This window comes from Maniola hyperantus, chromosome 9 (genome assembly GCF_902806685.2).
Source record: "Maniola hyperantus chromosome 9, iAphHyp1.2, whole genome shotgun sequence".
NCBI classification, from domain to species: Eukaryota; Metazoa; Arthropoda; class Insecta; order Lepidoptera; family Nymphalidae; genus Maniola; species Maniola hyperantus.
Genome location: NC_048544.1, coordinates 7,328,987 through 7,342,175, shown reverse-complemented (window position 1 = coordinate 7,342,175; position 13,189 = coordinate 7,328,987). Strand labels below are relative to the sequence as shown.

The 13,189-nt window shown below is 37.1% G+C and overlaps 1 protein-coding gene across 1 annotated transcript in view; it reads left to right on the top strand.

Annotated features, from left to right (window-relative positions):
• Positions 1 to 1,104: 1,104 nt before the first annotated feature.
• The window catches only part of LOC117985005 (fatty acid synthase-like), a 29,764-nt gene continuing 17,679 nt past the window's right edge, over positions 1,105 to 13,189 (top strand). Inside the window, exons 1-9 of the mRNA XM_034971686.2 lie at positions 1,105 to 1,228; positions 1,384 to 1,538; positions 2,099 to 2,291; positions 3,055 to 3,175; positions 3,887 to 4,090; positions 4,678 to 4,794; positions 5,345 to 5,526; positions 6,012 to 6,154; positions 6,854 to 7,057. Of these exons, the coding sequence (XP_034827577.1) occupies positions 1,389 to 1,538; positions 2,099 to 2,291; positions 3,055 to 3,175; positions 3,887 to 4,090; positions 4,678 to 4,794; positions 5,345 to 5,526; positions 6,012 to 6,154; positions 6,854 to 7,057 (1,314 nt within the window). The 5' untranslated portion in view covers positions 1,105 to 1,228; positions 1,384 to 1,388. The remainder of the gene's footprint in view (positions 1,229 to 1,383; positions 1,539 to 2,098; positions 2,292 to 3,054; positions 3,176 to 3,886; positions 4,091 to 4,677; positions 4,795 to 5,344; positions 5,527 to 6,011; positions 6,155 to 6,853; positions 7,058 to 13,189) is intronic.

Below are 13,189 nucleotides of genomic sequence, written 5' to 3'. Positions count from 1 at the left end.
AAGACTGAAATGCAGATTCCTACTACTGTGCTAGGTATACATTTTTTTGTCACAGAACCGCCCACAGAATTGCTATCCCGACAATCCAGATCCATTCATAACTTATCTATGCCATCCATATTAATATTATGATGAATGGGAAGGTGTTTTGTTGTTTACCTTTTCACGGCTCAACCGATGAACTGTCTGACGAAATGCACAAAAATACTAGCTTTCATCCGAGACGGATTCTTTTGTCCCGGAAAATTACGTAAGTATTTTTCGGGAAGAGATTTATAAATCGAAACCCAGGGGGATGAATACGCGGGCAAATTAGAAATAGAAAGATTTACAAAAATAAGAAATAAACTTTTACATACACAATTAGTGGCCAAATCCTACTAACATTCCTATTTGAGTTGATTATGCTTTGAAATCGGTATATTACTTGCTCATCACTGGTTACTTGCCACCGGGACAGGAGTGGAGAAGGCGGGTAGAGACTTATAGAGAGGCGCGAGGGGTGCAACGGATCGACGTGATTATTTTGCGTGGATATAGTTAAAGACCTTCGACTGGAGAGTGAGTAAGCTACTTTTATCCCGGAAAACCAAAGAGTTCCCAAGGGATTTTGAACCTAAATCCACGCGGACGAAGCCGCGGGCACCAGCTAGTTTATAAAATTTTAAAAGCTAGGTTTTAAAATGGTTATTTAAATTTTTTATAGCTTCAACTAATTCCTTTTTAGTGTTCCGTATCTCACTTCACATTTCTGAGATTTTTTATCCTTGCTTTACGTTATTTATGATACTTATAACAATTTTACTTAAAACACAATTGATAAAATAAAAATTTAATGTTAATCCATCCAACAAAAAACTTAAAGTAAACACTTTAAGTTTTTTATACCTATATATTGGAATTGTAATAGGCACTTATATACTGAAAAAAGCAACTGAATACGTACCTAAAACCTAAAATAGAATAATAAGTAAGTGTTTAGAGCTTTACAAAATAACTTGTTGACCAATTCTCTCTGCTAAAACTAATATCCCCGCATTTCCATTATTTATTGTAAAAATGTTTATAAATTAAAAGGTTAGATGTACTCGTAAATGATTCATTAAAAATTTGAATATATTTGAATCTATTACGAGTTTATTTATATTGTTACGCTAGCTACAAAGTTTTAGTATGGGCCCATTTTTATAACAAGTTAGTTAAGCAAGCCTGAAGTCTCAGTTAACAGGTAGAAGTATTTTTTATTTAGTAGGTAGGTAAATTGATTTTTGTAATTGAAATAAATGAAATGTGGATAAAAAAATCGATTATGAACAGTGAATTATAGAATTTATTCTAATTCATTAAAGAAAATACATAATTTCATGTTTCATGTCGTTGCAGAAGAAATGGCACCTACGCCAAAAAACTTACACTCGTGGGAGGAAAGAAACCCAGTAGACAGTACATTTGGCAAGAAAGTTGTTATATCTGGAATATCGGGTCTATATCCAGAGTCCCATAGTGTGAAGGACTTATCAAATATTCTTTATAACAAGGTATGTGATCTAATCTATCTACTCTTGACTATTCTATCTACCTATAACGGTTGATTTCGAAAACAAAGTCAGGGATACTTCACCAAAGATTTACATATATTCAGAAAATTTACCTAGCTGCTATCGATAAAACAGTATTTTCAATGTTCGCCTTCGCAGGGGGTGTGCTTATTTATGTATACCGAGACAAATATGAATTGTTAAATTACAATAAGTACACACATATAAACTTCGTTTTGGTATATTTTGAATGATAATGTGGCTAATTCCGTTGTACACAATCTCTTAACTAAACTAAAATGATACGTATAGATCTATTGCTATCTCTTTCAAAATGTTGCTTGCGGAAAACGGTAGCACTAGATTTAGACCTGTTAATTTAGTTTAGTTTAGAGATTGTGTACAAGAGAATCGGCCCCACTGAAACTCTATTGAATTTCTAAAAAAATGGCTAGTATCTAATGCTTTTACCGATTACAATTTTTAAAATATATATTTTAATGTATAGAAATCATCCAGTTGCAGCTTTGTCATATACTTAGATAGCGCTATGTTCATAGATTAACCCAGTGAATAAGGAAAACTCTCGCTGGAAGTATGACCATCCCGAAGTAGCTCAATACACGGGCAAAGTACCTGGACTTAAGCTATTTGATGCTCAATTTTTCAAAGTCCACTACCGTCTCGGCAATAACATGGACCCTATGGCCCGCAAGATGTTAGAGCAATCGTATCAGGCTATTTATGATGCTGGTGAGAATATTTCACAAATATTGATTGATTTATATAACTCATTGGTTGTGCAATAAAGTTTAAAAAAAAAACTAGCCAAGTGCGAGTTGGACTCGCGCCTGAACGGTTCCGTAATCCGTACCATCTCTATATATAAAAATGAATCGCTGAATGTGTTGCTAATCGCAAATCTCGAGAACAGCTGAACCGATTTCGCTAATTCTTTTTTTTATTTCTTGAAGTACGAGGGTGGTTCTTACGGAGAGAAAAATTTTAAAAATTTGAATGGACTGTTAGGCGGTACGAAGTTCGCCGGGGCAGTTAGTTATCTATAAAAACGGCAAAAAAACATATCTGTTGAATGGGAGCCCCATAAAATATTTATTTTATTTTAATTTATTTATTTATTTTTAAAGTGAATATATAACTAAATATATTATGTGAGTATTTCTAGCGTCTACCTGCTGCTGTTATTAATATCGAGCAAAAAAATCGAGGTTTGTTGTATGGAAGCCCCCTTAAATATTTATCTTACTCTGCTTTTTAGTATTTGCTGTTATAGCATCAACAGAATTACATCATCCGTGAAAATTTAAACTTTCTAACTATTACGGTTCATGAGACACAGCCTGGTGACAGACGGATAGACAGACGGACGGACGGTAAAGTCTTAGTAATAGGGTCCCGTTTTACCCGTTGGGCACAAGGCCCTTTGGCAAGTCTGACTCGCTCTAGGTCGGTATTATAAAAAAATATGCAGGTAACATTATTTTTCTGTATCCAGGTGTATGTCCCGAAGAACTTTCAGGAAAGAAAATAGGAGTCTACATTGGAAGTTGTTTTTCTGAAACCGACAAAGCTTGCTTTTATGTAGCAGGTTCCAGGACAGGTTTCGGTATTGCAGGGTACGTATGGCCATTTAGAATGAAGCGACACGATGCGCTGAGTTGGCGGTGCGGCGCACCTGAGCTGTGCCGCTGCGTCATCTTACGAGTATAATATTAGAAATCATTGTACCATGCCACATGATGCGCTGCGTTGCAAGTTGCAACTCGTGCGGCGCGCCGCACCGCACGCGCAACAAGTGTAGGACCAGAGACGAGGTGGGGAGGGGTGTGGTGGTGCAACGCCATACTCTACCGGAGCGGCAACGCAGTGCCCGTGTGACACTCAATACTCAAATCCAAAGCTGCCCAAAAAATGGAGTGTAATGTTTTCAGGTTTCATGTATGTATATGGGTTTCTTTATTCCACCATAACTTCTAAATTCCTGAACAGATTTGGATGTATTGGATATCGTTATGGTTAGAACCCTTTTACTCGTATCATCCCGAGTGACACTGGCTATAACTTTTTTGGAAAAATATTTAAGATTTTGGCAGGGCAGTCGTGTTTTAGGGTTCCGTAGGAACAGATGTGTTCCTACGAGAAAAGGAGAAAAAAGGATCCCTCATAAGATCATTTCGTTGTCTGTCTATCTGTGTGTCGTATCTGTCAAGACCCAATAAGGCAATCCAAACCTCCAAGTGCGAGTCCGACTCGCACTTGACTGTTTTTTTTAAACTGTTGTCTACAGTATTACGTAAAAAGTTACAATAATATCCTATACATTACAGATGCAGTAAATCCATGTTTGCTAACCGCATCTCTTACTGGTTGAACGCCAAAGGCCCTTCAATGTCAATTGACGAGGCCTGCTGCAGCTCCACCGGAGCGTTGGAGCAGGCCTACCGCGCCATCAGCCGCGGCGAGTGCGAGGCTGCCATCGTCGGAGGGTCGTGTCTTTGTTTGCATCCACAGTCCTCTATTCATTACGGAAGGTACGAAACAAAACTTCAACGATCTCCCTGGCGCAGTGGTGAGCCCTTTGGTCTTATAAGTGGAAATCCCGGGTTCAATTCCCGGCGGGAATAATTTAGGAATTTATAATTTCTAAAGTGTCTCTAGTCTGGTCTTGCAAGAAGCTTCGGCCGTCGCTAGTTACCAACCTACCGGCAAAAGCTGTGCCGCCAGGCGATTTAGCGTTTCGGCACGATGCCGCGTAGAAACCGATCAGGGGTACGGGTTTGATGAAACTTCCATACCCCTTCCAAGCCCATTTCCATTTTAGACTGTATCATCACTTACTACTCTCTGATCTGATCTCACCTGGTATCGGAATTTAAAAAAAAATACTGTATTTGGGTTCTAAAATAAATATCAAATTCAGAAATGGAGAACTCAAGCGCATGCAGGTTTCTTCGAGATATTTTCTTTCACTGTTGCACAAAGAAAACGCACAAAAATCCGGAAGTTAGGAGTGCGTACCCCACCTCCCGAATAGAAAGCTGACGTCTTTACCACCAGGCTATCACCGCTGACTCAAACTAGTTATTTCAGTGTTATCAAAATAATTATTTTCTTTTAGACTCATGAAGTTAAGTATGGACGGTAAGACCAAATCATTTGATACTGAAGCTGCCGGGTGTGCTAAATCTGAAGCTATCAACGTCCTATTTCTTCAAAAAGCTAAAGATGCCCTGAGGTAAGTTACCTGTACAAGTACAGTTACAAAGTCTGTTTTGCCACAGAACAGCGAGAAACCGTGAAAGGATTATGTGGACGACATCCAATCTACTCATACGAAACATTTTTGTTTAACCTTTCTGATACAAACCGCTAAGACGTGGAATGTTCTTCCAGCATCCGTGTATAACCTAAATATGTACCTACCTTCAAGGCAAGAGTGAACAGGCACCGTCCAGGGCCTTGCCCAAATTTCGGCAAGAGTCATACCATTTATTTTGTAGGACAATTGTTTTTCCGGGTTTATTATCCAATTATCTCAATGTTCAAAAAATACTAAGTGTTATTCAGACAATTTTAACTACCCACCAAATTTACAAGTTAAGCACCTGCGCAGTACAATAGCTACCTGTATAGAGACTTTTTACAGAATTAAAGTTGGGCGTCTCGAACGATCGAACCTATAGACGAAGAATCATGTTGTTATTAATCAGAAAAAAATCCCTTGGCGGCTGCTGGACTAATAGCATAATATCATAGAAATTCATATAAATACATTATTATTCCAGAATTTACGCCGAAGTCGTACACATAAAATGTGAATTTACATCTATTCCGCAAGACGAAACAAGAGGACCAAAGTATGGTTTCTATCGGGATCCTGAAAACATGGCCAACTTTATAAGTAATTTCTATGAAGAAGCACAGATACCGCCACAAGCCGTTGAATATGTAGAAGCTTTTGGTTCAGGTTGTAATCCATACTAATATTATAAATTCAAAAGTATGACTGTCTGTCTGTATGTCTGCTAGCTTTTCACGGCCCAGCAGTTTAACCGATTTTGATGAAATTTGGTACAGAGTAAGCTTACATCCCGAGGTAGGACATAGGCTACATTTTATCCCGGAAGAAATTGATATAGGCAACTTACTGGAAAATCAAAGAGTTCCCACAGGGAACTTAACTTCTTAAAGGCCCATCCGATTTTATCCGACATTAACCGATGTGTATGAAATTAGGTACAGAGGTAGCTTGCATCATTGAAATTGATATAGGCAACTTTTATCCCGGAAAATCAAAGATTTCCACTGGATTTTAAAAAACCTAACTCCACGCAGACGAAGTCGTGGGCATCATCCAGTTATTATATATTTTTTTAATTATTAGATTTTTCTTAAAATAATAAGTAAGGCCAAGGTCACCGTCTACTAAATAAACTAATATTTTTTTTACAGCTGTACCGGAAGCTGATAAAGCAGAACTTGAAGCTTTTGAAAAAGTGTTTTGTGATAACAGAAATGATCCACTTTTGGTGGGCAGTGTAATGTCAAATATAGGATATGGAGAAGCTGCATCGGGAATATCTGCTATTACAAAGGTAAACAGATACCTATCAACATACTTTGTTAAAAATACAGGTTCTAGTTAGATATTTCTTTATCGAAAACTAGACAAGCAAATTACTTTATTATTAATACTTAACGACGATATACATAATAAAAAGGTAATTTATTGAGAAAAAAATAGATAGATTTAGTTAGGTAGGTAGCAGGTACATCTGTTACATACAGGCAATTTACTCAAGTTCATCAGTTTATATGGGACTACCTTGGAAATTACTCTTACCCTTTCAAACAAAAACAGAATTTTCGAAATCAGTCCTGGCGTCTTCAAGTAATCGGGGAACATACGTGAATTATAAAAAAGATTCCGACGAATTGAGAACCTCCTCTTTTTTGAAGTCGGTTAAGAATACTAAATGCGTGAATCGAGGCGGTGCAGGTCGGGTGCAGGAAGACTAATGAGCTGTGACCTTAAAGTTGCGTGTGACTTATACGCTAACAATGGGGCCGATTCTCTTGTACGCTGTCTCTAAACTAAACTAAATTAACAGGTCTAAATCTAGTGCTATCCTTTTCCTCAAGCAACATTATGAAAGGGATAGAAATAGATTTAGACGTGTCATTTTAGTTTAGTTTAGAGATTGTGTACAACGGAATCAGCCACAATATTTTGATAACATAATTTAGGGCAATTAAAAAACGATGGTGTATAATAGTGGTTACTTTCTCAACAGGTTATTTTAGGATATCACTCTGGGCAGCTAGCAGGCAATTTAAATTGTGACTCGCCTAGAAAAGACATAGCGGCTCTTCGCGATGGCCGCATGCGCATCGTTACTGACCATACGACTTTTGGACGATCTTACACCGCTGTAAACTGTCTCTCCGTGAGTGGAGTGAATGCTCATGTCCTTTTAAATGGTCATTACAAACCTAAGGTAGGATATTATATTTTGTTTTTATTTTAGGCACACCTCTAATATTCTAATCAGTATTGTTAGATGTAAAATTTGAAGCCTCTTACTAATGTTACCCGTACTCATTGTTATAGCACTGTGCCTATGGCTCAATGCCTTCTACTTTTCAAGTGTGATCTCTGGACGCTTACGTTGGCATATACAAGTTGTTAAGTTGTAACAATTATTTAAATTAATTAAAAAGTTATTAGTGCACAATTCTATTTTATTTACACATAAAATCATTAGGTTAAGGGCCCGGAAAGCCCTGGATAGTAGAATCAAAGTGAACATTGTCGGGAACATAACCTCGCGTCAACGTGTGCCACGCCCCCACAACTTTTATTATAAGTTTTCACAAAAATGTCTTCGGCTAATCCACTCACATTGGTTGATACAATTGATAACGTACACATTCAAGAAGCGAAGACAGCCAAAGAGGTCTGGGATAAATTATCACGTGCCATTGACGACTCCGGGCTGACACGCCGAGTAGGTCTGCTGCGTGACTTGTGCACTACGACACTTGACCGATGCCAAAACGTAAAGGAATACGTAAGCAAGATCATCACGACAGCTCATAAGCTAAGAAATATAGGCTTAAAAGTGGATAATGAGTGGTTGGGAACATCGCTACTCTCCGGTCTGCCTGAATACTATAAGCCTATGATGATAGCAAATGAGAGCTCAGGTATGCAAATATCGGCAGACTCCGTAAAGTCTAAACATTTGTAAGATGTCAGAGGTGCTTAGAGGTTAGCAATGACAAAATTTTAGTCTTAGATGTCTTTTATGTGCCGAAATTTCGTACAAATTTACTATCAGTAAGTCAAATCACAATGGTGGCCAAGTAACATTTTATAATTTGCTATTTTATTATTTCCGAGTGTTATTTTGAATAACTAAAATAAGAGAGTGGCAACGGCCAGCTTAATCAACAACATGCACCGGCTGAATACCCCTAAGGGCTATGCATGCATGTCTGACGTTGACAAGCAAGATACTTACCTGTGGCACCATTTAATGACTCATGTGGCCAAGTAACATTTTGTAATTTGCTATTTTATTATTTCTGTGTGTTATTTTGAATAACTAAAATAAGAAAGTGGCAACTGCCAGCTTAATCAACAACATGCACCGGCTGAATACCCCTAAGGGCTATGCATGCATGTCTGACGTTGACAAGCAAGATACTTACCTGTGGCACCAACGGATGGGTCATTTGAACTTAAATAGTCTGAAAAAATGAAAGAAAAATCTTACCTGTTATGAGTTCAGGAGAAATTTGCTTAGAGGTTAGCAATGACAAAGGCGAAGGAAACAAAATTTTATTTAAAGATGTCTTGTATGTGCCGGAACCTGCTACAAATTTACTATCAGTAAGTCAAATAATTATGGTGGCCTAGTAATATTTAATAATAAGGACTGTGTTATTTTGTATAGCCAAAATAAGAGAGTGGCAACTGCCAGCTTAATCAACAACATGCACCGGCTGAATACCCCTAAGGGCTATGCATGCATGTCTGAAGTTGACGAGCAAGATACTTACCTGTGGCACCATTTAATGAGTCATTTGAACTTAAATAGTCTGGAAAAGATGAAAGAAAATACAGTAGGTGTTTGCTTATCAGAAAAGAAAGTTAGTTTTGCATGTGCAACATGCAAGGAAGGAAAGCAAACATGACTATCATACACTCAGATGTCTGTGGTCCTATGGAAACCAAATCACTGGGTGGTAGTAGATATTTCTTAACATTTTTGGATGTAATCTAAGAAGATTTTTGTCAATTTATATGAAATAAAACACAAGTTGTAGAAAAAGTCAAGGAATTCAGAAATCAAGTAGAAAACCAGTTAAATCATCGCATCAAAATACTGAAAACGTTTGGATGTGAAGCTATGGTTCACTTACCTAAAGAAAAACGAAAGAAAATACAGTAGGTGTTTGCTTATCAGAAAAGAAAGTTAGTTTTGCATGTGCAACATGCAAGGAAGGAAAGCAAACATGACTATCATACACTCAGATGTCTGTGGTCCTATGGAAACCAAATCACTGGGTGGTAGTAGATATTTCTTAACATTTTTGGATGTAATCTAAGAAGATTTTTGTCAATTTAAATGAAATAAAACACAAGTTGTAGAAAAAGTAAAGGAATTCAGAAATCAAGTAGAAAACCAGTTAAATCATCGGATCAAAATACTGAAAACGTTTGGATGTAAAGCTATGGTTCACTTACCTAAAGAAAAACGAAAGAAAATACAGTAGGTGTTTGCTTATCAGAAAAGAAAGTTAGTTTTGCATGTGCAACATGCAAGGAAGGAAAGCAAACATGACTATCATACACTCAGATGTCTGTGGTCTTATGAAAACCAAATCACTGGGTGGTAGTAGATATTTCTTAACATTTTTGAATGTAATCTAAGAAGATTTTTGTCAATTTATACAAAACAAAACACAAGTTGTAGAAAAAGTAAAGGAATTCAGAAATCAAGTAGAAAACCATATGTAAGTCACATGAAAACGTTTGATATTGAAGCCATGGTTCACTTACCTAAAGAAAAACTAAAGAAATGGGATTCTAAAGCTCAGAAGATGATTTTCATTGGATATTGTGATAATACCAAAGGTTACAGGTTTATTGTACCCAACTCCAAGACCGTGATTAAAAGTAGAGATGCTACTTTCCTAGAATCTACTGTCAAAATAAATTATGTGCCCGTGGAGTTGAATGCAACAGAAACTTACCAGAAGAGTGATTCTTGTGATAGTGAAGAGGATTCCTCGGACAGCTCGCAAGACACAGTTACTGAAAATAAATCGGAAAGCGAGTACTTACCTGATGAAAGTAGTGAGTCTAGTATAGAGTCTCCGCTGGTTTCACACATTACATTGAGACCTAGAAATAAAATAAGTACCAGGAAACCAGAGAATACTTACCTGTGCTACAGTGAAGATGTTTTATTCTGTACAGCTCCTGAAACATAATAGTGATGCATTGAGTTCAAGCGATGCAGATAAATGGAGAAAATCTATCAGTGAAGAACTTGAGGCTCATGAGAAGAACGAAACCTGGACATTGGTAGAAAAACCATCAGACACCAAGGTAATTGGATGTAAATGGGTCTTCTGAATCAAAGACGAGCCAACGGGTCCACGCTTCAAGTCACGACTTTGTGCCAAAGGTTATGCACAAACTGAAGGTATAGATTACAAGGAAACTTTTGCTCCGACAGTCAGGTATGACTCAATCCGTTTATTATTGTCTTTAGCTGTTGAATATAATCTAGAAATTATTCAATTGGATGTTAAAACTGCTTTTCTCTATGGAGAATTAGAAGAGAATATATTTATGTCTCCACCAGTAGGTCTAACCTGCAAAAGTAACATGTGGGCTTGTCAATAGCAAAGCCGACCAATGTGTTTATATGGGCAATGTAAATGGAACAAAATGCTATTTATGTTTATATGTGGATGACGGCCTATTGTTTTCTACGAATAAGTCTGTATTAAATCAGCTTATCAGTGACTTGCAAACAATTTTTGAAATAAAAACAAGCTCAGTTAGTAATTTTGTCGGAATGCAAATAGAGAAATGCAAGAAATACTGGGTTACTGAGATGCAGACTATGCCAATGATGTTGACACCAGATGCTCAATCACGGGCTATGTATTCATAAAGAACGGAGCAGCAGTAACTTGGTCCAGCCAACGTCAGCAAACTGTAGCTCTATCGACAACAGAGGCTGAATTCATGGCAGCCTGTGCAGCTACCAAAGAAGCCATTTGAACAGTTATTAAGTGATATTGGTGAATATAAACAACAGACATTGTGCCTAAATTTAGATAATCAGAGTGCTGTAAGTGTTATAAGAAATGCTAATCTTCATAAAAGATGCAAACACATCGATATTAAGTATCATTTTGTAAAAGAAAAGTAATATGATAAAGTAATTGAATTAAAGTATGTTTGCAGTAGTAATCAGTAGGTACGCTGATATTTTTACTAAAACTTTGAGTAGAGACAAGTTTTGATTGTTAAGAGAAAAGATTGGCTTGGTAACACTTAATACTTAAAATTTTAAATGTGTCATTCTGTTGTTTAATTTTTGTTACAGTTTATTTTGTTGTTTAAGGCTTAAATTTAGTGGGAGTGTTAGATGTAAAATTTGAAGCCTCTTACTAATGTTACCCGTACTCATTGTTATAGCACTGTGCCTATGGCTCAATGCCTTCTACTTTTCAAGTGTGATCTCTGGACGCTTACGTTGGCATATACAAGTTGTTAAGTTGTAACAATTATTTAAATTAATTAAAAAGTTATTAGTGCACAATTCTATTTTATTTACACATAAAATCATTAAGTATATTATTGATAAATCTTAAATATATAAAAGAAAAGCTGACTGACTGATCTGATAGATCAGTCAGTCAGCTCAGCAGCACCCACAGCTCAAACTACTGGACGGACCCCGCTGAAATTTGGCATGCAGATAGCTATTATAACATAGGCATTCGCTACTAAAGGATTTTTGAAAATTAAACTCCTCTAAGTGGGTAAAATCCCTATTTTACCCACTTAGGAGTTTAATTTTCAAAAATTTGAAATTTGTATTTGTATAGTATTTGTAGGTATTTGATAGAATTTGTAGAAAGTTGATCGAAGTCGGTGAGTAACTACATAGACAAGCAATCGACTTGCAAAATGCCGAAATTGACCTTTTCTTTTCCTCCTTGCCTCATGAAGCGCGTTCAGCCGTCGCGTCGGTCCTGGTTATTATCACTAATATCAGCTAATAATAGCCCCCCTATTATCCCAAGGAAACTCTTACTAATGTTAGTAATGGAAAGAGGTTATGGCTCTCAGAAATGAGGAAGACGACGTAGAGAGAGAGAGAGAGAGAGAGAGAGAGAGAAAGAGAGAGAGAGAGAGGAAAGCTTATTGTTAAGGTTCCATACCTCAAAAGGAAAAAGTAACTCTTATAGGATCACTCCGTTGTCTGTCTGTCTGTCTGTCTGTCATGTCTGTCGAGAAACCTATAGGGTACTTCTCGTTGACCTACAGTCATAAAATTTGACAGATAGGGTAGGTAGGTCTTATAGCACACGTAAGGGAAAAATCCGAAAACCATGAATTTGTGGTTTCATCACAAAAAAAATGTGTTCATGAACAAATAATTAGTATTTTCAATCTTCAAAGTACGATTAATATAACGAGTGGGGTATCATATGGAAGAGATTTACCTGTACATTCTAAAACAGCTTTATATTTATTTTTATGCATAATAGTTTTTGACTTATCGTGGAAAATGCCGAAAAAATGTACGGAACCTTCGGTGCGCGAGTCTGACTCACAACTGGCCGGTTCTTTTAATGATAAACTAGCTTATGCTCGCGACTTCGTCCGCGTGGACTACACAAATTTCAAACCCCTATTTCACCCCCTTAGGAGTTGAATTTTCAAAAATCCTTTCTTAGCGGATGCGTACGTCATAATAGCTATCTGCATGCCAAATTTCAGCCCGATCCGTCCAGTAGTTTGAACTGTGCGCTCTCAGAAATGAGGAAGACGACGTAGAGAGAGAGAGAGAGAGAGAGAGAGAGAGAGAGAGAGAGAGGAAAGCTTATTGTTAAGGTTCCATACCTCAAAAGGAAAAAGTAACTCTTATAGGATCACTCCGTTGTCTGTCTGTCTGTCTGTCTGTCATGTCTGTCGAGAAACCTATAGGGTACTTCTCGTTGACCTACAGTCATAAAATTTGACAGATAGGGTAGGTAGGTCTTATAGCACACGTAAGGGAAAAATCCGAAAACCATGAATTTGTGGTTTCATCACAAAAAAAATGTGTTCATGAACAAATAATTAGTATTTTCAATCTTCAAAGTACGATTAATATAACGAGTGGGGTATCATATGGAAGAGATTTACCTGTACATTCTAAAACAGCTTTATATTTATTTTTATGCATAATAGTTTTTGACTTATCGTGGAAAATGCCGAAAAAATGTACGGAACCTTCGGTGCGCGAGTCTGACTCACAACTGGCCGGTTCTTTTAATGATAAACTAGCTTATGCTCGCGACTTCGTCAGCGTGGACTACACAAATTTCAAACC